Source organism: Triticum dicoccoides, chromosome 3A (genome assembly GCF_002162155.2).
Source record: "Triticum dicoccoides isolate Atlit2015 ecotype Zavitan chromosome 3A, WEW_v2.0, whole genome shotgun sequence".
In the NCBI taxonomy this organism is placed as follows: Eukaryota; Viridiplantae; Streptophyta; class Magnoliopsida; order Poales; family Poaceae; genus Triticum; species Triticum dicoccoides.
The window spans coordinates 718,692,449-718,717,260 of NC_041384.1; the positions used below are offsets into that span (position 1 = coordinate 718,692,449).

General features: G+C 46.0%; 1 protein-coding gene across 1 annotated transcript; it reads right to left on the minus strand.

Annotated features, from left to right (window-relative positions):
- Positions 1-20,553: 20,553 nt before the first annotated feature.
- LOC119270456 (probable glutathione S-transferase) lies at positions 20,554-23,436 on the minus strand. The gene is made up of 3 exons (XM_037552457.1): positions 23,054-23,436; positions 21,151-21,216; positions 20,554-21,032 (listed from the first exon to the last, which is right to left on the minus strand). The coding sequence occupies exons 1-3, from the start codon at positions 23,303-23,305 to the stop codon at positions 20,661-20,663; spliced, it is 690 nt and encodes a 229-aa protein (XP_037408354.1). The 5' UTR covers positions 23,306-23,436; the 3' UTR covers positions 20,554-20,660.
- Positions 23,437-24,812: the final 1,376 nt, after the last annotated feature.

Genomic DNA, 24,812 nt, shown 5'->3' on the forward strand with positions numbered 1-24,812 from the left:
GGAGGGAGAAGGAAAGGGGGGCGCCGCCCCCCTCTCCTAGTCCAATTCGGACCAGGGGGAGGAGGCGCGCGGCCCACCTTTGGCTGCCCCTCTCTCTCTCCACTAAGGCCCATATGGCCCATTACTTCTCCCGGGGGGGGGGGGGGTTCCGGTAACCCTCCAGCTCTCCGGTTTTCTCCGAAATCACCCGAAACACTTCCGGTGTCCGAATATAGCCGTCCAATATATCAATCTTTATGTCTCGAACATTTCGAGACTCCTCGTCATGCCCGTGATCACATCCGGGACTCCGAACAACCTTCGGTACATCAAAATGCATAAACTCAAAATATAATTGTCATCGTAACCTTAAGCGTGCGGACCCTACGGGTTCGAGAACAATGTAGACATGACCGAGACACGTCTCCGGTCAATAACCAATAGCGGAACCTGGATGCTCATATTGGCTCCTACATAATCTACGAAGATCTTTTATCGGTCAGACCGCATAACAACATACGTTGTTCCCTTTGTCATCGGTATGTTACTTTCCCGAGATTCGATCGTCCGTATCCTATACCTAGTTCAATCTCGTTACCGGCAAGTCTCTTTACTCGTTCTGTAATACATCATCCCGCAACTAACTCATTAGTTGCAATGCTTGCAAGGCTTAAGTCATGTGCATTACCGAGAGGGCCCAGAGATACCTCTCCGACAATCAGAGTGACAAATCCTAATCTCGAAATACGCCAACTCAACATGTACCTTTGGAGACACCTGTAGAGCTCCTTTATAATCACCCAGTTACGTTGTGACGTTTGGTAGCACACAAAGTGTTCCTCTGGCAAACGGGAGTTGCATAATCTCATAGTCATAGGAACATGTATAAGTCATGAAGAAAGCAATAGCAACATACTAAACAATCGGGTGCTAAGCTAATGGAATGGGTCATGTCAATCAGATCATTCAACTAATGATGTGATCCCATTAATCAAATAACAACTCTTTGTCGATGGTTAGGAAACATAACCATCTTTGATTAACGAGCTAGTCAAGTAGAGGCATACTAGTGACACTCTGTTTGTCTATGTATTCACACATGTATTATGTTTCTGGTTAATACAATTCTAGCATGAATAATAAACTTTTATCATGATATAAGGAAATAAATAATAACTTTATTATTGCCTCTAGGGAATATTTCCTTCATAAAGTACCAACATAACCCAGATAATGGTTGAATAATCCAAACATATTCTTGAATGCAATCAAGAGTATTGGCTGGCTCATTTCAAATTTTAAGGTGAAAGTGCCTTAAAATTAATTCCCCAATGTCACATGTAGTGCACAAAACAATCTGATGATTGTTGGGAATATTGCAACTTGTCAAGTTGTGGCCAACAGAATTGTCGATAATGTCTCTAATCGTCCAATACCATGATGATAAAGGAGGAAACATTATTATGTATGCAACAAGATTGAGTATGAACTGACTCATACACTCAATTTCCTCAACTATCATGTTCTAGGGACAAGACGTTACAATTTATACTACATGTAGTAGTAAAATTATAGGCTAATGATATTTAGGGATAACTAGGAGACTACACGAGATCTCCAAAATATCTTTGGAATATCATTCCACAAGCATATCATCAATATAGAGGAGTTCATTCTCCTTTACCATGCCAGAATATTTTCTGGTTGTTTCCTTTTGAAGTGGAACTTCAAACTTATCCCATTAGATACATTTGCCTCCAGTGAGACGGTGGTATGATTCAACCCAATACTTGACCAATTGGTAATCATTAGTACGACATTTCGTAAAACCACCATTCTGACAAACTTGAAAGTTTTCTTTATGATCATTTTAATTAAATGATCCATTGCCTTTTGAGATATACACTCAATTTCTCCTTGTCATTTTTTTCTTCACTTTACATTCAACTCCTCATGGTTCTCTAACCACTATTGCTTAGTACTAAGAGTACTAGCATGAGTTTCAGGAATTGCAACCTGAAACAAAGATGATATTTCTGTTTACCATCCTAGGAGAACGTAAAGTGCAGTAAGAACTTATAGTCAGATATGTATCTGAAGCCGCCTTATCACATAATCTCAACATAGTGTTGATTTATAGACAACAGAACTATAAGGCTCAATGGACTCGAAGTCCTGACAACGAATGAATAATCATTCATGTGATGCTTATAACAATATATCTCGCCCCAATGAAGGCTCAAAGGGAAAATGGATATTCATCATCCATTACATGCTCAGTTTGAGAACCGACCCATTGCGATGACACATAAATGCAAATATGCATATTCTTAGCTATTTATAAATAGCCATGACATTTTATGCAGGTGGAGTTTATGTGGCAACAAGGCTCCAGGCCGACAAAATCTTTAATGTCCATGACCCATGTTAAATAGTTACTGCCACCAAATGTCATCTCATCGCATTTCCTTTACAAAAAGGTCAGCCATATGTTGCATTAAATTCTCATGCATTAATTTACCTTCAGTAAATTAAGTAGGATGAAAATGCTATGGCTAAGCATAATCATGGTGATGGTGATTTTTAGTGACCCATAGGGCAAGCCTTCCAGAAGAACACCATAGTGTGGTTTGGATCTTCCAAGTAAAGGTAGTCACCTCAAAAGGGACAAACCTTTAATTTCCTTAAAACACATAGAGGTAGTCGACCACCTAGTGGTGCCTCAGTCTTATGGACAATTCCCATTAATCATAGCCTCCACAACCTTATGTTATTTATAACATATGAAGGTAATCACCATAAAATAACGTGAACCTCTCAGCTGTGCATGAAACTTAATTCATATCTATGATGTCGTCTCATAAGTTGTGTATGCATGGAAGGTAATCATCAAAATATGCAAGTATTTGGCATAATTCTCTTCATAGCATAACATGCAGCATAGTTACCATTGCCTTGGATTTATCTCCTGATGGAGTATGTGACACCATAGTCACAACCAATGACAAATGCTATGAAATTGACAAGTATTTGGAAAAACATCTTGAAGATAGGCACTACTGGTGTAGGCCTTATAATGGCTATGTCATAAGTTTTGTGCCTTCATTTTTTTTGCTTTGAACACATGGAGATAATCTCTACTAAGTAGTGTAGACCTCACTCTTATGGAGCTTCTCACAACCTTGTGTTAATTAAAAACACATTGAAGGTAATCATCACATAGTGATGTAGACCTCACAGTTGTGAACGAAATTAATCGTTGTCATAATGCAATCCATAAGTTGTGTGAAAAATTGAAGGTAGTCATTATGTCGGAACGATATAATATAGACCTCACAATAACATGGATAATCTGCAATTAAGCAGGAGATACCATTTGTCGATTCCTCGTGACAAATGTAAATTTGACATAGTCAGGCAGCGTCATACACTTTACTACCTTATGTTTCTCAAATGTGCAAGCAAGTTCCATATTCTATTCCAATAATGGAATCAACATATTGCTTTGCAACAATATTACTCATGTAATAAATGCAGAAGTATAGACATACTTGTGCAACATATATGAGGACTTGGTGCCTCATATGATCATTTTACATGATGTAAAATGATGCATAATCAATTATATTATGCAATTCAACTAGACCTGTTGGTCTGGCACGTATATTTGCTATGAAGCCTAGGGCATAAAACGCAAGCAACAATAACCCTATGGTTAAAGTGCCGAAAACAGTCAGCCCATGGCTAAACTGCAAAGTCCAACCAGCATCATATTGCTCTATTGTAAGTTTCCGTAAGCCCCAAGGGCTAACCAGAACAAGGACTTTTCAGGATTGCGAACCAACCTGTGGTTGAGATGGTTAGGTGGACAGTGGTATTCCCAACCCACCAGGGTTCAAATCCTGGTGCTCGCATTGAGGTGCTCATAGGGGTAGAGTGTGCGTGTGTGCATTCATAGGGATGAGTGTATGCGCGTGTATATGAGCGCTTGTGTCTGTACTGATGCTAAAAAAAAGGACTTTTCGGGATTATCAAAGAATCCTTGGCTGATTTGCAAAATCACCAAATGATAGGATTTCCATCCTTCTCCCGTCGGGATAGGCTAGCCGTGCCGCCGGCCTTTAGGAGGCCGCCACGCCTGGGGGGAGGTCATGTTCGACCGCCGTCGCTAGCCTAGGGTGCCCCACCACCAAGCCTTGATGGTTGTGCGTCGCCGCACGGGATGGCCGCCTGCTTCCGTGCTCCGTTGCCTCGCCGCCCGCCTCTTGGAGAAGAGGCCGCGCCGCTGTACGGAGCCGCCGGGCTTGGCTCCGGCCGTAGGCCTTGCCTTGAGCCACCATTCTTGGCTGCCGCTGCCCCGATTGCCGCGCACGTCCATGGCGGCCGTCGGGACGAGCACCCGTGCCGAGTTGGCCGTCGCCACAGCAGTGGCACCGCACGCTTTTGCCGCCACGGCTTCCACCGGTTGAAGGTCCGCGAAGTTCCGGTCGTGGCTGCCACCGCTGATGGCCTCCGTTAGTGCCGTTGAGGCTTCAGTTCGTGGACGCCTGTCTGCTTCGTCTTTGCGTGAGGAACGCCATCGCTGGCAGTTCTGGAATTATGATTAGAACAGGCATCAAAGTGCAACGGTTAGTTCATCAATCTAAACCCAATCTGTAGTAATCAATACAATGCACTAAAAATTGAATGAGTGCATGCATGTGCATGCCAATTGATCTATGTCAATTGATTTTCCTTCCCGGGCATGGACGAGATGTGCATGCCGTGTCCCAAGTGCCGATGCAGGGGCAATTCTTCTGGCCTGGTTTGCTTGTTCTTTGGAAAACCGCGTCAATCATGCATGCTGCAGCCCGCGTTGCTGACGCGGCATCAGGACCAGGTGCAACCCGCAGTCGTGTACAGCCGCCGTGGGACTACATGTCGCTGCGCAGCCGGATGGCATGGTCGGAGCATTCGTTGTGGAGGCCGCCGTCGAGAGGCATCTCCTCTTCCTTCCATGTCTTCGTTCCATGCCGGCGATGCCTTGCACGCAGCCCTCCTTCTTGGGACTGCCTATCTATTTCTCGTTCCGTGGTCTAATTGCTTTTGGCAGAGATAAGTGCTGATAACGTATTGTAGAGCAAATTAAAGAGACAAACAAAGAGTCCAAATGATCCACTAGTTTCATTACAACATGGGAGATCCACTTATATACATGGTAAAGGGGTGTGTTGGGGAGACACCTCTTCCCCCAACAAACACCTTCTGGGAGGCATCCCTCCCACAATTGATCACATGTTTTATTTCTCAACACACAAAGGCAGCGGGTGGCGATGATTCCGTCTACGGAATTCTCCTCAGGATCATCCTTTTACTTGAAATTCTTTTTGTTATGGAAACATGTGAAAATGAACTTGACAGTCGGTCGCCTTTAGAGCATCTCTAGCCGTTCGGCTTCCCAGGGGCTGGAAATAGCGCCGCCCTGGGGGCGAACCGGCGATAATTTGACTGTGGGGCGATCGGGTTTCCAGCCGCCGCCCCCAGGTGACATTTTCTAAAGGTTTTTAAAAACATAGTCAGGCAAATTTCGGGCAAACATGACACAGATTCGGCTATATTTAGGTATTCCATCGTCTTTTTACATATTGAAAACATAACCTAAAAGGAAAAAAAGAAGAAAAAAAAGTATTGCTGCCAAGCCACCGCCGCCCGCGCGCGCCCACAGGCCGAAGAGCTTGCTGAAGGCGCCGTAGTCGCCATCGTCGTCATCCTCCTTCTCCTTCTTCACATCGCGGCCGTCCCTACTAGACCCCTGCCCATGGTCGCCCTGGCGGACTGGTTTGGCTGGCGGCGACGCCTCGTTGTCGCTGTCCTCGAGGACGATGACGCCTCCCTCGTCGCGGCCACGGTGCTGACCGGCGATCTCCTCTAGGAAGCAGCATTGGCGCTCCATCTCCAACCGGGCCTAGTCCTCACGCGTCCACTTGATAGCGGCCTCGTCGGCGGCGGCCATGTCATCGTGCTTGCTCTTCACGGCAGTGAGCCCCGGCTCCGTCTTCGGCTTCACGAGGCGGGAGGTATGAGCAGAGGAGGCATGCCCGCCCTCGTTGATGACGAGGGCGGCGCCGCGAGTGCGCCGGCCGAGCGGCGTCTCCACGGGCTCAGCCTTGACGCTGACGAGCGTCGTCGACCCGGAGGAACGGGAGGACGAGGAGGAGGAGGAGGACCCTCCCGCCATGCGCCTTGGCAGCCACGGGCCGCCACTCTGGCGGGGGGGGGGGCTGCCGGGTACTCAAGCGGCAGATAGTTGCCGCCCTCGAGGTACTCAAGGATGGCGTGGAGCGTGCGGCCGGGGGCGCCCCACCACAGGTGGCGGCCGTCGCTCTTGTTGTGGCCCCTTATCACCGGCACGTGGTTGGTGGAGGTGAGCTGCTCCTCGTGGCGGCGCTGAAAGTACGCTGCACAATGCGCGTGGGCATCGGCGGCGTACTCTGAGAAGTCCCGCTCCTCCTCCGTCAGAGAGGCCCAAACACGCTCGATCTCGGCGTGGAAGGGGCCGGCCTCGATCGTCTGCAGGGGTATGGGGACGCCTCCACCGCCCCGACACGCACATGTCAGGTGGCGCTGGATAGTTCGCCTGGTGGAGGAGATGGGCTTCCCACTCGTGCAGGTGGCGTCGGCCGAAGCCGTTGGTCGCCGCTCCGTCGCTTGGGAACTACTCTCCTATCGGCAGGGCCCACACGCGGTGAGAGAGGGAGATGAGATGGGGGGCGTCGGCGGTGAGAGAGAGGATGCGGGCGAGTGCGTCCACCGGCGAGGAAGGGGGCGGATTTTATAGTGGCCGGGGGGCGGCAAGCGTGTGTACGCGTGGCGGGAGGAGGCGCGTCGCCGCACTGCGCCGCCCGTGAGGAATCAATGTAAAGCTGACCGGCGGTAGCCATGGCATTGATTCCCTACGGGAAACCGAGGCAATGAGGAAGACGAGACGAGACCGATCGCTGATTCGGCGGCCCCACAGCGCGCCGGGTTCGCCCAGGGGCCGATTGGGCTGTATTTTTAGCGTCGGTGATAAAAAAAGGGCCCGGGGGAGGAGGGTTGTTGGGGGTGAGTAGAGATGCTCTTAGCTACTTGTTGAGGAAGAGGGTGCTTGGATCCAAGGGACTATTTTTAGTCTGACTAAAAATAGTCTCTTTTAGAGGCTAAAGTTCCAAGCACCCCTGACTAAAAAAAGGCTAGGACTAGTCTTGAGGCTAAAATTTTTTAGTCATAGGAAACCTACTAAAATATGTATTAGCCTTCTCTCTCCTCATTTAATTCCTCTCCTTTAACACATGCGAGTTCTGGATTGGAGGGTTTGGAGGATAATAAATGCTCAATAACTTGATTTTAGTTTTTTTAGTATTTGGATCCAAACATGGATTAGGCTAGCAAGTTTTAGTTCCACTACTTTTAGTCATGGGACTAAAATGTATTCAAGCACCCTCGAACTCTTCCTTTGCGCATTCATTGAGTACGTTGTTTATCATTTTTTCTCTCTAATTTTTAAAATATTGGTAAAAGGTACACATCCGATATGTTATAGCTCAAATAAATAATGGCAACCACCAGAAACACCCCACCAAATTCTGGTATTATCATAATAATTATTCCAACTACTACACGTGAAAGATAGTTTAGAGTAATGCATAAAACGACAAAGAATGAACAACCAAGAGCACTATTGAATAACCATGTACACACTGGCTGATAAAATGGCAAGAGACGAGGTGCCTTCACACTTACAACGTCCAACTATTAGTTCGCTATTGCGTAGAGATGAGGTTAGTTTCAAATAGCGAAGATAGCATCCGCTATTGCTCAAACTAAATGTCATTACATTTTGTTAATGATCTAGAAATATGCCGCTACACGGACATAGTGCCCGCAATATCACCTGCTATCCGCATTCCGCTACGCGGACCCCAATCCGCTATTTAAAACCAACTATACATGCAATCCGTGATGTCAAACCCGCTTAGTTCTGATTTCTCTAGAGACGGTGGACATTCATGCAACAATGACGGAGTCAGGACTGCACCGGATCTTTGTTAGCTAGATAGGCTTGGAAGGCATAGGAAATTACTCTTCCGCGTCATCTTAATGTTACATGACCAACTTGGTGCCTACAACCTCCTTTAGGGATACTCAAATGACGTGTAAAAGCCAGCTAGCCAGAGAATCCAAGAAAAATAGTGGCCTTGTCTAAATTGTACTTCCTTGGACATTCCAATACAGCAGATGTCAGGAGTTTTTTGCTCTGCTTCCCCTGGCCAAAAGGCATTTCTAGTTTTCTACTGTGTGAAAGAATGGCATCATGATTCACACGCGATCTCTCCGCGAAAATTTACTGTATACTCTAGCACTATTAATTATTGCTCCCATTAGTACCACACCTGTACTTGGTTCTTGCATTGCCATGTGGTTGTTCGGGAACAGGTGGAGATGGAATCACCCGTTCGTGCATTCGGAGGCAGAGGCGAACAAAGCTATTGCCTTTCCTTTTTGACATACTGGTGATTTTATCTACGGATTTTTCCTCAGGATATATGACTTATTTTGAGTTCTTCTTGTTCCAGGGATGCACTACCCATATATGCATAAGTACGTAAATGTCGACTACTGATACTGCATTTGATAGTCTCCTTGCTACATGCAAAGGGGCTCCTGAATATATTACTCAAACGTGTCACAACAAGTTGTGTTACAGAATTACAGGACTACATTACAACGTGCAGAGAGGAAGAACTGTCACGAGGAGATGGCTTCCTTGTCACATGTCCTGGAGAGCCTATCTGACCACAGGTCTAGATTGGAGATGATTAGTGTAGAGGAGATAGTGGAGTGCCTATCTATGGCCCTAAAGGCTTTATCGTTACGAGCTTCCCAACTTTTCCATAAGATTGTGAGAAATACGAAAGACTAGGCGCCGGCAGGCGCATGTGGATGAGGCAAGGCATCCCAGAGATCGTCGATGGAGTCCGAAATTGGTCTGATGCCCACACGTTACCAAATGCAGGCGGCGATGGGACAAACGATGAAGAGGTGGGGGGCGTGTTCGAAGGGCGCCAGGCACCGCGGGCAGGCAGCGCCGGAGATGATGTGCTTGTGGACGAGGTTGGCGCATGTGTGGAGCCTGTCGCGGTGCGGCCAAGCAAAGATCTTGATCTTGTTAGGTACCTTGGAGTGCCAAATAAGTGGTGCATTCCAGTCGTCGTCGGTTGTCCGGATGAGTACATCATAGGCACTCCTAGTGGAGAACGCAAGGCCCCAATGAGAAAGCGCTGACCCTTATCTAAGACGGCAAAAAATCCTGCAGCACAGCCAAAAGCAAAACCAACTCCTGCGAAGCGTAAAAGGTTAAACAATTTCGCGGGTTAGCCTCCAAACCAAAATGCCCAATATTTGCAACCCTAATCATGGGCACCTCTGAGTGGGAGAAGAGGTTGGGGAATGTGGTAGCTAGTGGTTTTGGGGTGAGCCAAGTATCATACCAAAAGTAGGTTGAGGTTCCATTGCTGGTAAGCACAAAGGTTATACTTTGTAATTTAGGCATATGGTGGTTTATTGTTTTGCATAGGTAGGATGTATTGGAGGCAAGGTTAAGAAAAGCGTTGGGGTGCTGCAAGCTTAACCATTCTAGCCAGGGAGCATATTTAGGGAGAGGTGATTTGACAAAGAACTTCATAAGTAAGCAAGAGTTCTGAACATGCAAGTTTTTAATGCCTAAGCCACCTTATTTTTTGGGTGTACAAATGTTGTTCCAAGTGATGCGGCATTGTGCACCAGAACAGGTGTCTTCTACCGAGGAAAAGAAGGCACGTCTAATTGCATCTATTATTTTGAGAACTTTTTTGGGGATGAGGAAGACCGAAATGTAGTAGGTTAGGATTGAATCTATGACCGCTGTAATGAGAACTAAACGATCCCCTTGAGTTATTAATCTAGCCCGCCAACTAGAGAGGTATTTTTTGCAGCGCTCTAAGATGGGTAGAAAGGTATTAGGTGGTGGTCGGAGAGGTGTGAGCGGGGGACCAAGATAAGGTTGGGGGAAGAACGACATTGCGCAACCCAAAATATTTGCTATGGCATATGTGATGTGTTGCGGGGAGTGGAGTTCAATAGTGGTTTTGGAAAAGTTGATTGTGAGGCTTTGCGGAAGCGAAAAGATCTACAATATTTTTAGGAAGGAGGCATCAGAAGGCGAAGCTGCGGCAACGAAGTATGTCGTCGGGTACTAGTTAAGCAGCACAATTCATGCACACAACTTGTATTGATTTCCTCTTTGGGTATTTATACAATTACATGACGGAGGGAGATGCAAGGAGAGGTGGTTAGCTACAATGAGCATGTCGTGCATTCGTGAAGGGCACATGATGTGCACACGCTGTTGAGGGCGTCCGCGGAATCGGCTGTGGCTGTTAGCTACCGGGAGCCGGTAGTGATGACGTGTTCCAACACCCACTCCCCCACCCAAAACGTGGGGTTCCCAAACGTTGGCGCTGCATCGGAACACGCCAAACACAGATGTTGGAAGGCCTTCGTTAAGATGTCAGCAAACTGGGAGGTGGTGGGGATGCGTTGGACATGGACTTCGCCAAGAGCAGCGCGCTCCAGGATGAAGTGAAGATATCGATCTCCTCGCCTTTCGTCCGCTGTTGGGGCACCGGATTGCTGGACATGTTCATGGCGCTAACATTGTCGCAGTAGATCACCGTAGCACACGTAGGAAGTTGGTGAAGCTCGTCGACGAGTTGTCAGAACCGCGGACTCGGTGACAGCTCAAGATGGCAATGGGGCCCCGAAACCCTCGTCCTCATATTTTTAAAGCATATTAGGGGGTGTGGATGGGCGTGTTTCTAACCCAGCGAGGCTGCTACTGGGCAAATTATAAAACCTGACATGTTTCGCGGGTCCGACACTGTTTCAGCGGTACCTGAACCCGAAACCCACCATACCCGTCAAAATACCTAGTAGCATCCAGTGATCCACCGATTTCCACCCATCTACTCCACTGATCCAGCCTCGAGCTGACGATGTTGGCCAGCACACGGTACTCAGGTTCGGTGCTCGATCGAGACACGGTTTTCTACCACTTCGAGGACCATGTGAGAAGGTTGGGGTGTGAGGAAGATGCAGTACCCAAACATTGACTGGCGTGTGTCAGGGCATCCGCCTAGTCACTGTCAGAGTAGGCGATGAGCTTCGACGCAACAGAGCAGTGAATCTGCAGCCCGAGTCGCGTGGAGCCGCGTAGGTAGCGCACGATGCGCTTGACGAGCTGGAAGTGGCAATTAAGGTTGGGAGGAGATTCTAATATCATATTATAATACAATACAATATAACATCAAAGGGAAAACCGTTAATAAGAAATATATCATATTCACCTATTTGTATTAGGATTCGACAAATGAAGACATCAAGTTTTTTCGATAAAGGGCGCTTTTATTAACTCAAAATGTAGCATCGAGCGGATACAAAACATAAAGAGCGACACCCGGCCTCTGCATAGCTAAGATGCACACAACCATGAAACAAACCGTCTGACAAAAAAATATAAAAACGACAAAGTGGCAACAGTAAAGCCATATGGGGCCGAAACTATGCCTATATCGACGGAGAAGGTGGATCGATTCGAAAATTATGCTGCCACCCATGTTGGGTAAAAACCTCCCTGGCCACCCGCTCCAACCGCATACACACCGCCTTGAACATCGATTGGTACTCCGTTCGGTGCAGAGTAGACCACATACGAAGCCAGTGTGTACAACGGTAAATAACCTGCATAGGAGAAGAGATTTTGTCATTAAAAACACAATCATTTCTACATAGCCAAAGCGACCATAGTAAGGCAGACGCTCTCATCCGTATTAGCGTACTAAAAGTATTTGGTATTCCATCAAGCCAGTGACCATATATATTGGTAACACTTGTTGGTGGATACAAATTTGACGCTATTTGGATAACTGACCATGTAGAACGCGCAAATAACTTGCATTGAAAGAAGAGATGTTTGATTGTCTCGTCATGAGTACAAAAACTACATTTTTTGCTTCCTTTCCAGTTGCGTCGAGCGAGGTTGTCTTTAGTTAGCACAACTCCTCTCCGAAGATACCACATGAAAATCTTAACTTTTAGTGGCATCTTCGATTTCCAGATTTGTTTATTATTGGCCACTGGAATCTCTGTGTGTGATAGTGCACGATACATAGAGTCAACTGTGAAGGACCCAGATGTAGTAAGATTCCAGCGAAAGACATCCCGGCCTTGTGTCAAGTTAATCGAATCCAAACGGGATAGAAGATGTTGCCATGACACAAGACGGGTCCCAACCAAATCCCTCTGAAATGATATATCTGGCGGAGAAGTGGTCATCACATGCGCAAGAGTATCGTTCTTATCGCGTACAATGCGGTACAAGGCTGGGTACTGTTCTCGGAGAGTGGTATTTCCTAGCCACTTGTCCTCCCAGAAGCGTATCTCCGAGGCGTCCTTTATCGCGAAGGATCCGAAACGGAAAAGATGTTTCTTTACCGCCATCAGACCAGCCCAAAAATGCGAGTCCCCGGGCTTCCAATAAGCCTGGGATAACGCCTTTTGGCCTAAATACTTGTTGCGTAGCATAGTTTGCCAAACACCATCCTCAGTAAGAAGCTTGAACAACCATTTACTGAGTAAGGCATCATTCTTGACCTGGAGGTCCTGAACACCTAAGCCTCCTTGGTCTTTCGGTCGGCAAATGATGCTCCATTTGGTTAGTCTATACTTTTTCTTTTCACAGTCTCCTTGCCAAAAAAATCGGGATATGAAGTAATCCAGTCTTTGCAGAACCCCTTTGGGTAGTTGGAAAAATGAGATCATGTAGAGAACCATGTTGGTGAGAACAGAATTGATCAAAACTAGTCGTCCTCCAACGGAGAGCAATTTTCCTTTCCAACTGCTCAACCGTTTCTCCAATCGTTCTTCAACATGTTTCCACTCAGCATTAGTGAGACGCCGATAATGAATCGGAATTCCCAAATATTTAACTGGGAATTGGCCTTGTGCTCATCCAAACAAGTCAGCATATTGTGCAGCCGTCTCCTTGGCTTCTCCAAAACAGAACAATTCACTTTTATGGAAGTTGATTTTCAAGCCTGACATTTGCTCAAAAGCTGAAAGTAGAAGTTTCAGATTTCTCGCCTTATCAAGGTCATGTTCCATAAAAGGAATCGTATCATCAGCATATTGCAAGGTAGAGAGTCCTCCATCAACAAGATGTGGCACTACTCCTGCAATTTGACCATCCTGTTTGGCGCGTTCAATCAAAGTAGCCAGCATGTCAGCGACAATGTTAAATAACATTGGAGACAGTGAGTCACATTGATGTAATCCTTTTTTCGTCTGGAAGTAATGGCCTACGTCATCATTGATTTTGATAGCCACACTGCCTCCAGTAACGAAATTTTGGATCCACTCACACCACTTATCGAAGAAACCTTTCATTCTCAGGGTCTGCTGTAGAAATGACCATTTGACTTTATCATATGCCTTTTCAAAGTCAATTTTCAATACTACCCCACTCATGTTCTTCCAGTGCATCTCGTGAACGGTCTCGTGAAGGATAACTACTCCGTCGAGTATATTTCCTCCTTGCATGAAAGCCGTTTGGGATGGTCGAAAAACATGGTCAGCAACCACATTGAGCCTATTAGTCACTACTTTGGTGAATATTTTGAAGCTGACATTAAGGAGGCATATCAGTCTGTATTGTTGGATCCGTACAGCCTCCTTTGTCTTGGGCAACAAAACAATCTCTCCAAAATTTAGCCTCGATAGGTCAAGTTGGCCGGCATGAAGATAATTGAACAACTCCATTAGGTCAGTCTTGATGACATCCCAGAAATTCTGATAGAACTCTGCGGGGAAGCCATCAGGTCCTGGAGCTTTATTGTGTTCCATTTAAAACACCGCAGCTCTCACCTCCTCTTCAGAGAAAGGTGCCGTCAGGATATCATTCTCTTCAGTCGTGACTTGTGGAATATCATCTATTCGGGTCTCATCGAGACTGAAGTTCCCTTCATCTGGAGCCCCAAATAGAGACTTGTAGTATTTTGTTATATAACGCTTAAGCTCTTCCTGGCCTTCGATCCATCCCTCATCCTGTTCGAGGCTAAAAATACACTTTTTCCGGTGTCGCCCATTGGCAACCAATTGGAAATAACGTGTATTGCTATCTCCCTCGAGAATGAATTGGGCGCTGGATCTTCGATACCACTTGAGTTCCTCTTCTCGCAATAGACGTGCCATTTGCTCATTGGATTGATTTTTTATGTCAATCTCATGTTGAGACAAAGTGCGAGTCTTTGCGATTTTGTCGAGGTCATCAATAATAGTGGAAAGACGCTGTTTTTCTTTTTTATATATGCCACTGGTGTGTTTCGCCCATCCAGTTAGGAACTGCCTTGCGGCTCGAATTTTGAAGTTCCATCTCTGAATTTGTGTGCGACCAACGGCGGGCCTCTCCCATACATTCTTAACCATATTTGCAAAGCCATCACGTTGTAACCATCCCAATTCGAATTTGAATGGGCGGCGAGCATTGGGAGGACTAGCAGAGTTAGACTCAAGAATGATGGGTGCATGGTCCGAAAGTGTCTCAATACGCTCTAGGGCACGCACTGTTGCCAGAGGGAATTTTAGTTCCCATTCGGTATCCATGAGCGCCCGATCGAGTTTCTCGTATGTCGGCACCGGACGATTATTGGCCCAAGTAAATTGTCGCCCCGACATACTGGCTTCCCGAAGATTCAAACTGTCAATCACAGCGTTGAATAAGAAAGGCCAGTGAGTGTCAAAATGATATAATACTAGTGTATGATATTATATGTAATATGAATGTTGTATTATCCAGTACAATACCGGCACATGGTACATCACAATTGGCACTCTAGCGAGCGGTGTTGTAGGTGTGTTGGCCTCTTTCCTTGATCATATGGATGGAGATGTGTGCCACTGGCAAGTGATCCTGGTGAGGCGATTGTCTTTGATGATGGTCCATCTACGACTTAGATCTTGAGTTTCCATTCATCATGGTTGGTCCCCGTTGGGGTGGGGTGGGGGGGGGGGGTACCGAGCGAAAACTCCATGCATTGACGGTGATGATGCCTGGCTCCCAGTGTCGTGTTCCTCTTGTGGGCACCGCCTTGGCCTCCCTCCGCCCCTTCCTCTAGCTAGCACTTTGGGTGAAAATCCTCGTCCATCTTGGGCAGGCACGGCGGGTGTGCTGTGTTGTGTCCCTCTTGTGGGTGACCTCGGTCCTGGCAGCGTGTTTGGTTTGTCTTGGAGCTCCTTTCCTCCCACCTCAGCTCCGACGGCTAGTTGTCCCATTTGCTCCAACTTTTACACACGACGTATCCTCTCTCTCTCTCACTGTCATTTCTGCTGGTCGGCAGGGTTGGCGCTCCTCGGTTTGGAGCGAGAGGGCAGTGGGTCCCCTCTAGCGGCAGGTTGGTGGTGATCATGCGATGGAATCTGGTGCCTTCTTGCAGGTGCCGCGTGGTTGCATGTCGTCGGCTGCTTTTGGTTGTAGTTTGAGGTGGTCCGCCCCTCCTGAGTGTGTTATTTCTACTCGTGTCGTGACCGGTGTTTGAATGAAACTGTAGCATGCGCCGGTGAGTGCGGATAGCTTTAATTGGCTGTCCTTTTCCCTTATTTAACATCTCTTGTTCGACCACATAGTACTTTATGTTATGAACCATGAGACATAATTATACTAGTAGAAGATATTTTCTTGGAAGATATACACTTTATTGTAGGCCCATAAGGTCAGGACTGTACGAGCATAATCCAATGTTATAAATCATACCCATGCTACTTCCTAGAGTAGCACATCCGTAGCTAGTATTCACCTCTCCACTCTTCCTATCCATATTTGCTCTCTTCACCCAATAGTATTTGCACCCAAACACCAAATAGTATTACCACCCAAACAAACACGGACAACAGAGTCAAGAACCAATGATTCAGCAAGGACACAACGGTAAGAAACGAGTAATGTTTCTTCACAAAATGAACAAGCAAACAAACTAACAAACGAGCAAAAGTAGAAATAGTTAGGCGATGTTGGATCCATACATGGAAATGGGAGGCATTTAGAAACACATGCCTTGCAGAAGCTTATGGACAGGGGCGATTTTACCGTACGGGCACCCTGGGCACGTGCCCGGGCTCGACGGCGCCGTTTAAATGAACTCTAACGAGCTAGCCAAGCCATCAGAATCGTTAAACTTGTTGAAATATGCTGGAAAATCGTGAAATTAACGCTGGAAACGAATGAACTGCACTATCTGGGCCACTTTGACCATTTCCTTGTTTATTGGGCTTTTCTTGCTACAACCAGGAGGCCATAGGGCCATTCATTTGTTTCGTAACATGGGCTACAGGCCATGCTTTCAGCAACGAGAAGCCATTGCCTCAAAAAAAAACAAGCAACCAGAAGCCAGGACCTAGGATTCAGAATTGATCGATTGAGATCTTGCAGTTCTACGTTGATCGTGGCAAAGCCTGCAACAAAGGATTGAACATAAACATAAACATCGTAGATTGGACCTTGCTCATGTATGAACGTCAAATACTTTTAGTGAATTACCCTGCAAAAAAAGAGAACTTTTAGTGGATTATTTGGTATTGTATCTGATTTTTTTACTTCTATGATATATGAAACAGAAGTGTGTGTATTACACATGACGTTAATCCAAAGTGTATTTTAACTTATGACCGTGCCCAGGCTTTGGCAATTTGCTAGCTCCGCCACTGCTTATGGAAACATTGTTTCTCAAGAATACTAAGTACCCAAGGAAGAAGCACAAGGACTGTTCGTCAATGTGCCGCTGGGAGGCGCGTGAGGAAGCATCTCTGTCATGTTAGAGATGTCTTCAGTGATGGGAGCACTGAGGCACATGTTGAGGTCGTTGTGCTTGACGAACTGGATGCAGAAAGTGACACCGAGCTTCAATTGTTTAGTCGTCCTAATTTACTAAACGATTATTACTAGGGGTGTCCCTTGGTCGTGTACATGCTGTGGGTATGATGGTGTGGGATTAACTACCCACGTGCTTCGCAAGTATTCCCTTTTCTGCTATGCATTTAGTCAATTTTGTCCCTTGGATAGAAAGCCACCAGTGGCTTTGTTTTCTACATTATGGTGATGCACTGCACTGAACGGGAATTTCAACTTTTATCCCCTGCCTATCTGAAAGCATTTGGGGAGGTCAAAAGCATCCCTGATTTAGTGATGACCAGCAACAGGCTCCCACGATCAAGCAGATTTAATCGGCTTTCACGGATTTCTCATGACTAAGAATTAATTAGGTTATGTCTAGTTCTCATCTAGATGAGAAATAACTCAGTCAAATATAACTCCTACATCGTTTGATTTTATGCTATGTGAATTTTCTTTTATTTTCTTACTTGATTAATTAAATAGTGTGGGAGTTAGATGAGACTTTGCCACTTCTCAACTAAGAGAGTCATTTCATTTAGGGTGAGACAGAATGTGCGGGCACAAGCGGTCTAGTGTCCAAGCCGATTGAAACAGTGGCCTCAGATACTACATGGATTCTTGGCTGCACGCTAATTCATTACCTTTTCATTTCTACTTCGGTACAACCCCATTAAACACATCAACGGAGGCGCTACGCGGCCTGTCTACGTACCGGCCATACATGGATTTTTTCTCTTTCTTTTTAATCTTGAAAAAATGTGGCCTGTGTACGTACATCACATACACTGATTTTTTCTCTCCCTCTTTTTAATCTTCAGAAAATGTGCGTCATGGGAGATTCAAACTCCAACCCTCAAGGTTCACTTCAAGTTGTAGTAACCAACCAGTTACTTGTGCCCACTTGCTTTCTTTTTCGGTTCTTATGTGGCAAATATGGCTTTGTGAACTTTAGGCCAGACTTTTTTGTGTTTTTCAAACCGGGTTTTACTATGTTTTGTTCTGGTTTTTTGTTTTCTTGTTTTTACATATGCATGAATTTTTTTAAATTTTAACACTCAAATTCGTAGGCTTTTTTTTCAAATTTGTGAATCATTTTCAATTTATTGAAAATTTTGCAAAATTTTCAAGCGAACATTATTTTGAAAATTTGTGAATATTTCGCTCAAAATTGATGAACTTTTTTTTAATTCCGCAAACCTTGGGCCAGCTCAACAAGCGACCGACATGAGCGATATCGTTGCCAGGTTGGGCAAGGCCTAAGTGGTTTTTTATTTTCTATTATTTTCTTCTCTTTTTTGTTTATTCATGTTTATCCTTTTGAACTTTATTATCGATTTTGATTTTGAAACATGTTCCAAAATTTGAAAAGTTGTTTAATACACACAAAAATGTTCTTGTTTTCAAATATTGTTTACAATTTTAAAAAATATTCTGGAATTTCATAATTTTTCCCTTTTTTCATTTATATTCACCAAAAGATTAAGAAATATTTTCGTTTTCAAAAAAGTTGATTTTTTAATAAAAAAGTATGAGCTTTGCACTTTATGTTCAAAACATTCATCAATTGTTAGGAATTTGTTAACAATTTTAAAAAAATTGTTCAAGTTTGTAAAATTTCCATGCACAATGTGAAATTCCAAAATTGTTGACAAATTTCAAGAAATGGTTGGGACATAAGAAAATGTTCATGTCAATTTATAATGATACTAATTGTAAATATGCGAAGTATCAAAATTAGGGAAAACTACATGCTCACAGGTGCACCCATCTGGCCTATTATGTCAGACACCTCTCAACTGTAGTTATTTTACTATTGATAAATGACTCCAACTTCTTGAAGGAGCCTGGTAGAAACATATGAGGTATCCATGCCAGGTTTGAGTGACTTGTGACACTGTTTGCACGTTGCGACATGTCCGGCCATTTTATCAGCCCATTGATCGAACCCAATGACTAAATTTTCTGCCTCCGCACCTATTATCTCACCAAGCTTGTTGGATCATGTGTTGCAGCCGGTTGTAGATCTTAGACCACTTCTCTTTTATCGTCTCTCATCTCTGTGTTGAAGTCAGCATAAATCTGATGTGGTGACTTTTATTGGCCTCCTACATCATCTTGTTATACTTACTCTTAGCTGTCAGACAATGCTGCCAGCCCATAAGACAAGTGCCTGACAACATCGCCACCAATGGATATACATGTTGCGCTGCCAAAACTATCATGTTTTGCAAGTTTGAGCTACTTAAAGTAGAGCTGTCACACCCATGTTGAACGTTTCCACCCTCGAATCCCATGTACGCGAATAGTGCTCATGGCATTTAGTAGGCGCAAGGACCTTAATCGGGATAGAATCCAACCTAAGCTGAAGCGCGCACTCTATGCGTCAGACACCGATGAGGCCCATTAACATTTTTATTTTTTATTTTTAAAAATAATAAAAATATATATTCTTTAGGAGAAAAATATATTACCAAAACACTTAAATAAATATAAAATATATACTTTATCGGTCAAGAAAAAATGTATCAACTAGTTGTAAAAATTTCTTAATGTTTGATAAATTTATTCATTTATACTGAATAAAATATCCATGATGATCATGAAAAAGTGCTCAAGTATAAAAATAAACCATTTGTAAAAATAAATTTATAACATAATTTGGAAAACTAGAAAGTATTTTTTTTTAAGATATTCTGGTGTGCATGAAAGTGTCCATGCTTTATAACTAAATAGGTAGTCATGAGAAATAAAAATATCCAAACAACTTATCAAAAATATGTGCAACGATAAAATGGGGCACATATAAAAGGTTTTCTCAAATATGTTTCACCGTCTAAGTAAAATGTTCGTATATAAAAATAAATATTGCAGTAACTTATAAAATAATAATTCTGAAGTAGATTTCAACTTGTATGGAAAATGTTTTTCTAAATTTCAACAACATTTCCCGTAGAAGTTTTTTTAAACTTTTATGGAAATGTTGAAATGTATCATGAAATGACATTCAAAAATTATATTTTCGAAATATTTTAGTGTGATGATTTCGTTTTTCGCCATGAATTCGGCAAATGTCATTTCATCATTAAATTTGCCAAGTACTCCCTCTGTAAACTAATATAAGAGCATCTAGATCACTATTTTAGTATTCTAAACGCTCTTATATTAGTTTACGGAGGAAGTACCTACCTAAACCATTTGTCAAGAAAAAAAATATTTTTTTATTTTTTTTCTTCAGATTTTAATGTTCGTCATATGCTCAGATGAGCTCAGGAGCAGAAGAGGACTTTAGGGCCTTGCTCTGCGAATTAAACCATGGCATATTGCTGTGTACTATAATAGTAGTTTACACACACCCAATTCAATATAGCCAACCCGGTCAACGACTACCGCTACCCTCAGCATCAGCCATTCTGTGAACTTCTTGACCGGAGGAGTGGAGCACACAGCCGGTGTGCTCCTTAAATCATACGACAACGAAGTTCTGTCAAGTGTTGAACTGTTGCGAGAGGAGTAATGTGACGGTGACTCAATTCGATATAGCAAAGTTGATACATTCATCCGAGATGGCTGATTAATAATGGTAAACGTGGGCTTTTTCTTATTCCTAGACATGACGACCGTGGGCTCTGGGCTACAATATCTTCCCATGCACGCATCCACTTCGACATCAACATACATCACATTATTTTGGCAGCATTGACTTTGCCATGGCCATAAACATCTCCTTGTTGGCCGTGAAATGGGCGAGCATCTGCGCCCTGTCCGGCAAGCACGCTCTGACCTTCTCGTCGGAGGCATACTCCTTGGCCCAGCCGCACAGGCGAGGGAACTCCTCGGCCGTGACCAGTGTCACCCCGGACACTTCCTCGCAGACGGTGAGCCAGTGCGCGAACCCGCAGGCAGCTATGTCCATGAGGCCAATGGCGTCGCCGGCGAAGAACCTCTTCCCCTCGAGCTGCGCCTCCAGGAGCGCGAAGTTCTCCTTGATCTCCTTCATGAACCCCTTCTGCGCCTCGCCGTCCGTCCACATCGCCAGCCAGAACGGCTTCGAGCACTGCGCACTCAGCCAAAATCATTACTGGTACGTAGCCAGGAGGAGTTTACAGGGAAACAAGACCGCTAACTACTAGAGAAAGTACGAGCAGAGTGAGACGAGAGATCAGGTCATGTACCTTGTCGTCGATGAAGCGGGACCAGAAGCGGGCGGTGGCGCGGTCGTACGGGTCGGTCGGGAGAAGGGGCTGTTAGCACTAATCTTGACGTGTGTGATTCTGTTAGCAGCCGAGTCCCGCGGATGTTACGAGCGGGGCGTCCGGTGGAGTTGCCCAGTCCTGGAGTGCATGGATAAGGTAGTTATCTAGTTGCATGCATGTAGCTAGTGGGTTAGTGGCCCGGTCATGTGGTAGTGGCCGGTGTGGTGCATGCGTGCTGTAGTTAGTGCTTGGGGTTAGTGGCCGATCTGGGCGGCTGGGCTGGGCGTAAGTCTGTGTATTAAAAGGGCCCCGGTGCTGTTGTGTAGAGGAGCTAGAGAGAGATGATGTAGCCTCTGGGAGTGTATGTGCGCTCACGGTGGGGTGGTGCTTGTGTGGTAGAGTTCGAGCTCGCCGGAAATACAAGGGGCTGTTCGTGCGGCCGGAGGCATTTGTGCGCCGGGAAATCTCGTGTCCTCTCTCTCTTTTGTTTCTTCCTTGTCTCCGGCGATCGCCGTGGTTCATTGAGTAGGCTAGACAACAACAATTGGTATCATGAGCTTGGTGTCTTGGGCGTGCTTGCCGTGCCGGAGGCGTGGCAGCGATGGCGGCGCTCGCCGGCGGCTGCGCGTTGGAGCTCCGGGTCGTGTGTCGGCCTATGAAGGTGGGCGGCGCCGTGGCTACCATGGCGCGTGGCGGAGGCGGCGGGCGGTGACGTCGTACGTGCGGCGACCGCGGAGGCCGCCGAGGCGCTGCGTGGTGGCGCGGCGGTGCAACACGACATGGCGGCATGGAGGCCGCGGCGGTGCAGGGCAATAAGACGCGGCGGCGAGCCGGGCGTGACCGGTGCGTGTTATGGGTGCGCACTGGATGCGTCGGGCACGTCGGGACCGCGGGAGTGGACCGCGTCGAGGCGCTGGACCTGGTTGAGCAGATCGCGTCCGTGCGCGGCGGGAGCGCGGGGACGTGGGGAGTGCGCGCGAAGGGCACGGCGGTCGCGGAGACGAGGAGGTCGCGAAAGACCTTCGTGGTGGCGCAAAGGTCGCGACGGCTCGGGGCGACAACCGTGGAAGGTGCGTGGCACGGAGGCGCGGCGTGGCGGCTGCCATGGCGGACGCGGAGGCGACACGCGGTGAGCGTCTGGTGCTGTCGGGCTCGTCGGGCACGTCGGATGCGTGCGGGACGTGCGGGACGCAGAGGGACGCCAGGCGTGTGTCGCTGGTGGAGATGGAGCTCGGCGTGTGTCGCCGGAGTCGTGACGGAGCACGGTGCGACCGGCATCGTTGCGCCAGGTCGGGTCCGCAGGCTGGGTCACGCTCGTGACGACGATAACGACGGCAGCTGCAACAACTTCGACGACGGCAAGGCGTGTCAAGATTAAGGGGGGGAATGTTAGCACTAATCTTGACGTGTGTGATTCTGTTAGCAGCCGAGTCCCGCGGATGTTACGAGCGGGGCGTCCGGTGGAGTTGCCCAGTCCTGGAGTGCATGGATAAGGTAGTTATCTAGTTGCATGCATGTAGCTAGTGGGTTAGTGGCCCGGTCATGTGGTAGTGGCCGGTGTGGTGCATGCGTGCTGTAGTTAGTGCTTGGGGTTAGTGGCCGATCTGGGCGGCTGGGCTGGGCGTAAGTCTGTGTATTAAAAGGGCCCCGGTGCTGTTGTGTAGAGGAGCTAGAGAGAGATGATGTAGCCTCTGGGAGTGTATGTGCGCTCACGGTGGGGTGGTGCTTGTGTGGTAGAGTTCGAGCTCGCCGGAAATACAAGGGGCTGTTCGTGCGGCCGGAGGCATTTGTGCGCCGGGAAATCTCGTGTCCTCTCTCTCTTTTGTTTCTTCCTTGTCTCCGGCGATCGCCGTGGTTCAGTGAGTAGGCTAGACAACAACAGGGGCGGCCCGTTGAATGTCTCGTCGATGTACTCGACGATGATGAGCGACTCGCAGACGGCGCGGTCACCATGGAGGAGCACGGGCACCTTCTTGTGGACGGGATTGCTCCTGAGCAGCAGCTCGCTCTTGTTGTGGAGCTCCTCAAGGATGAGCTCGTAGGGAACGCCCTTCAGGCGCAGGGCGACCTCGGCGCGGTGGCTAAACGGGCTGTCGAAGGCGCCGATCACCCTGACGGCCGCCGGTGCGCTCATCTTGGCTCGCTTCCTCTGCTGGAAGTCAAATGTAGATTGTTGTGAGGTCTGTGCGTAATGGCCGGTTACTTTGTGGTATTTTATAGCGCTTGGATATTGGACTGGCTTAATGTCGAGGCTATTTTAATCGAGTTGGTAATGAAACTTCCTCCTGAGCACAAGTCAAATGTTGCTGTCTTTGCGAGAAGCTTCCTTGTTGCTTCGCTCCATACAGAGTGATCGATAAAATAACGTACTGCCTCTGTTTTCATTCAATCCGCGTATTAGCTTTAGTTAAGTTTTGTAAACTTTGATAAAATTTATCAACAAAATTTTTAACATATACAATAACAAATAAATACCATTAGATTTATTATTAAATGTACTTTCACATCATATAGATTTGTTATAGTCAGCGTTTGTACTTTTTCTATAAACTTGATCAATTTACAAAGTTTGACTTCAACAAACTCTAATATGCAGAGTAAATAAAAACAGAGAGAATACTAGGCCAGGCCTATTTGTTTCCATCGCCAAATCGCAGGGAGTTATAGCAACAGCAAGCCAACATGAATGGGCGTCTGATACAAAAAACTCTTTCATATAAAAAAAGCTCTATAAGATGACATTTTAAAGAAACATATAATTTCCGTGAAAATTGTTACTTAGTGTAGTTTATGACTAAAATCAAAATTTTAACTGAAAAAGATAAATCAAACAGTTACCATCTTCACCATCCTTTGCCCCGATCTCTAGTGGGTGTCTTACTACCACATCTCTGGTTGCCACCGCATTCTAAAACTCCTCCTCTAACTTCAATAATGTCTGTCATTAGGTCAACCTCGTAACCACACAGTGACATGATAAGGGTTGGTTTGTGCCACCTCATTTGTTTCTCTATCGGCTCATCAACCTTCTTATAGGTCTCTGTAGCTGGCAATGCCATCTTTTTGCAATATTGTGAAACACCGCCTCCACCATCCATCCATTAGCTATATCGGCCTTTCCTCTCGGTTTGGAGCATGAAGATTTCTATCTCTCTCCCATCCCCAACATTACCCCACCCTCAAAACTCTAATCTTGTGGACATGGTCCAGGGATCAGTGGCGCAGTGATGAACAGAGTGCCGCTCACCTTCACCAGCTCTGAAATTTTCGCGTGTTCCCAGCATAGTACCTCTCTTCTTCATGTATTTCAAGGGTTAGGTCTCTGGCAGAAAATACACATGGGGCTAGAGCGGGATGTAGCAATACATTGTACTGCATTATCACAACGTCTCATGTAAGAAAATTTCCTTCTAACATGTGAGCAATGGTGTCAGCAAGAGTAATTTCATTCTCTTTGTGGTGAACATTTCAATACATTTGAGCTTTTCATAGTAACATAACACAATTGAGGTAAAACATCTGAAAAACCTAATCCCATTCACCTGTAAGCGGGCAATTGTTTCAAATTTCTTCCATACTCCTATTAGTAGAGTCTGGTTAAAAGCATGAGAATACATGTTGTGTCTATGTACTTTTAATGT

What these genes read in the sequence shown, in the direction of transcription:
- LOC119270456 (XM_037552457.1), bottom strand. Translation starts at nt 23,305, where the DNA reads ATGAGCGCACCGGCGGCCGTCAGGGTGATCGGCGCCTTCGACAGCCCG. An exon ending in AGACATTCAACGGGCCGCCC is followed by an intron (nt 21,217 to 23,053) that starts CTGTTGTTGTCT and finishes TGCTAACAGCCC; the next exon opens with CTTCTCCCGACCGACCCGTA. An exon ending in CCCGCTTCATCGACGACAAG is followed by an intron (nt 21,033 to 21,150) that starts GTACATGACCTG and finishes CTGAGTGCGCAG; the next exon opens with TGCTCGAAGCCGTTCTGGCT.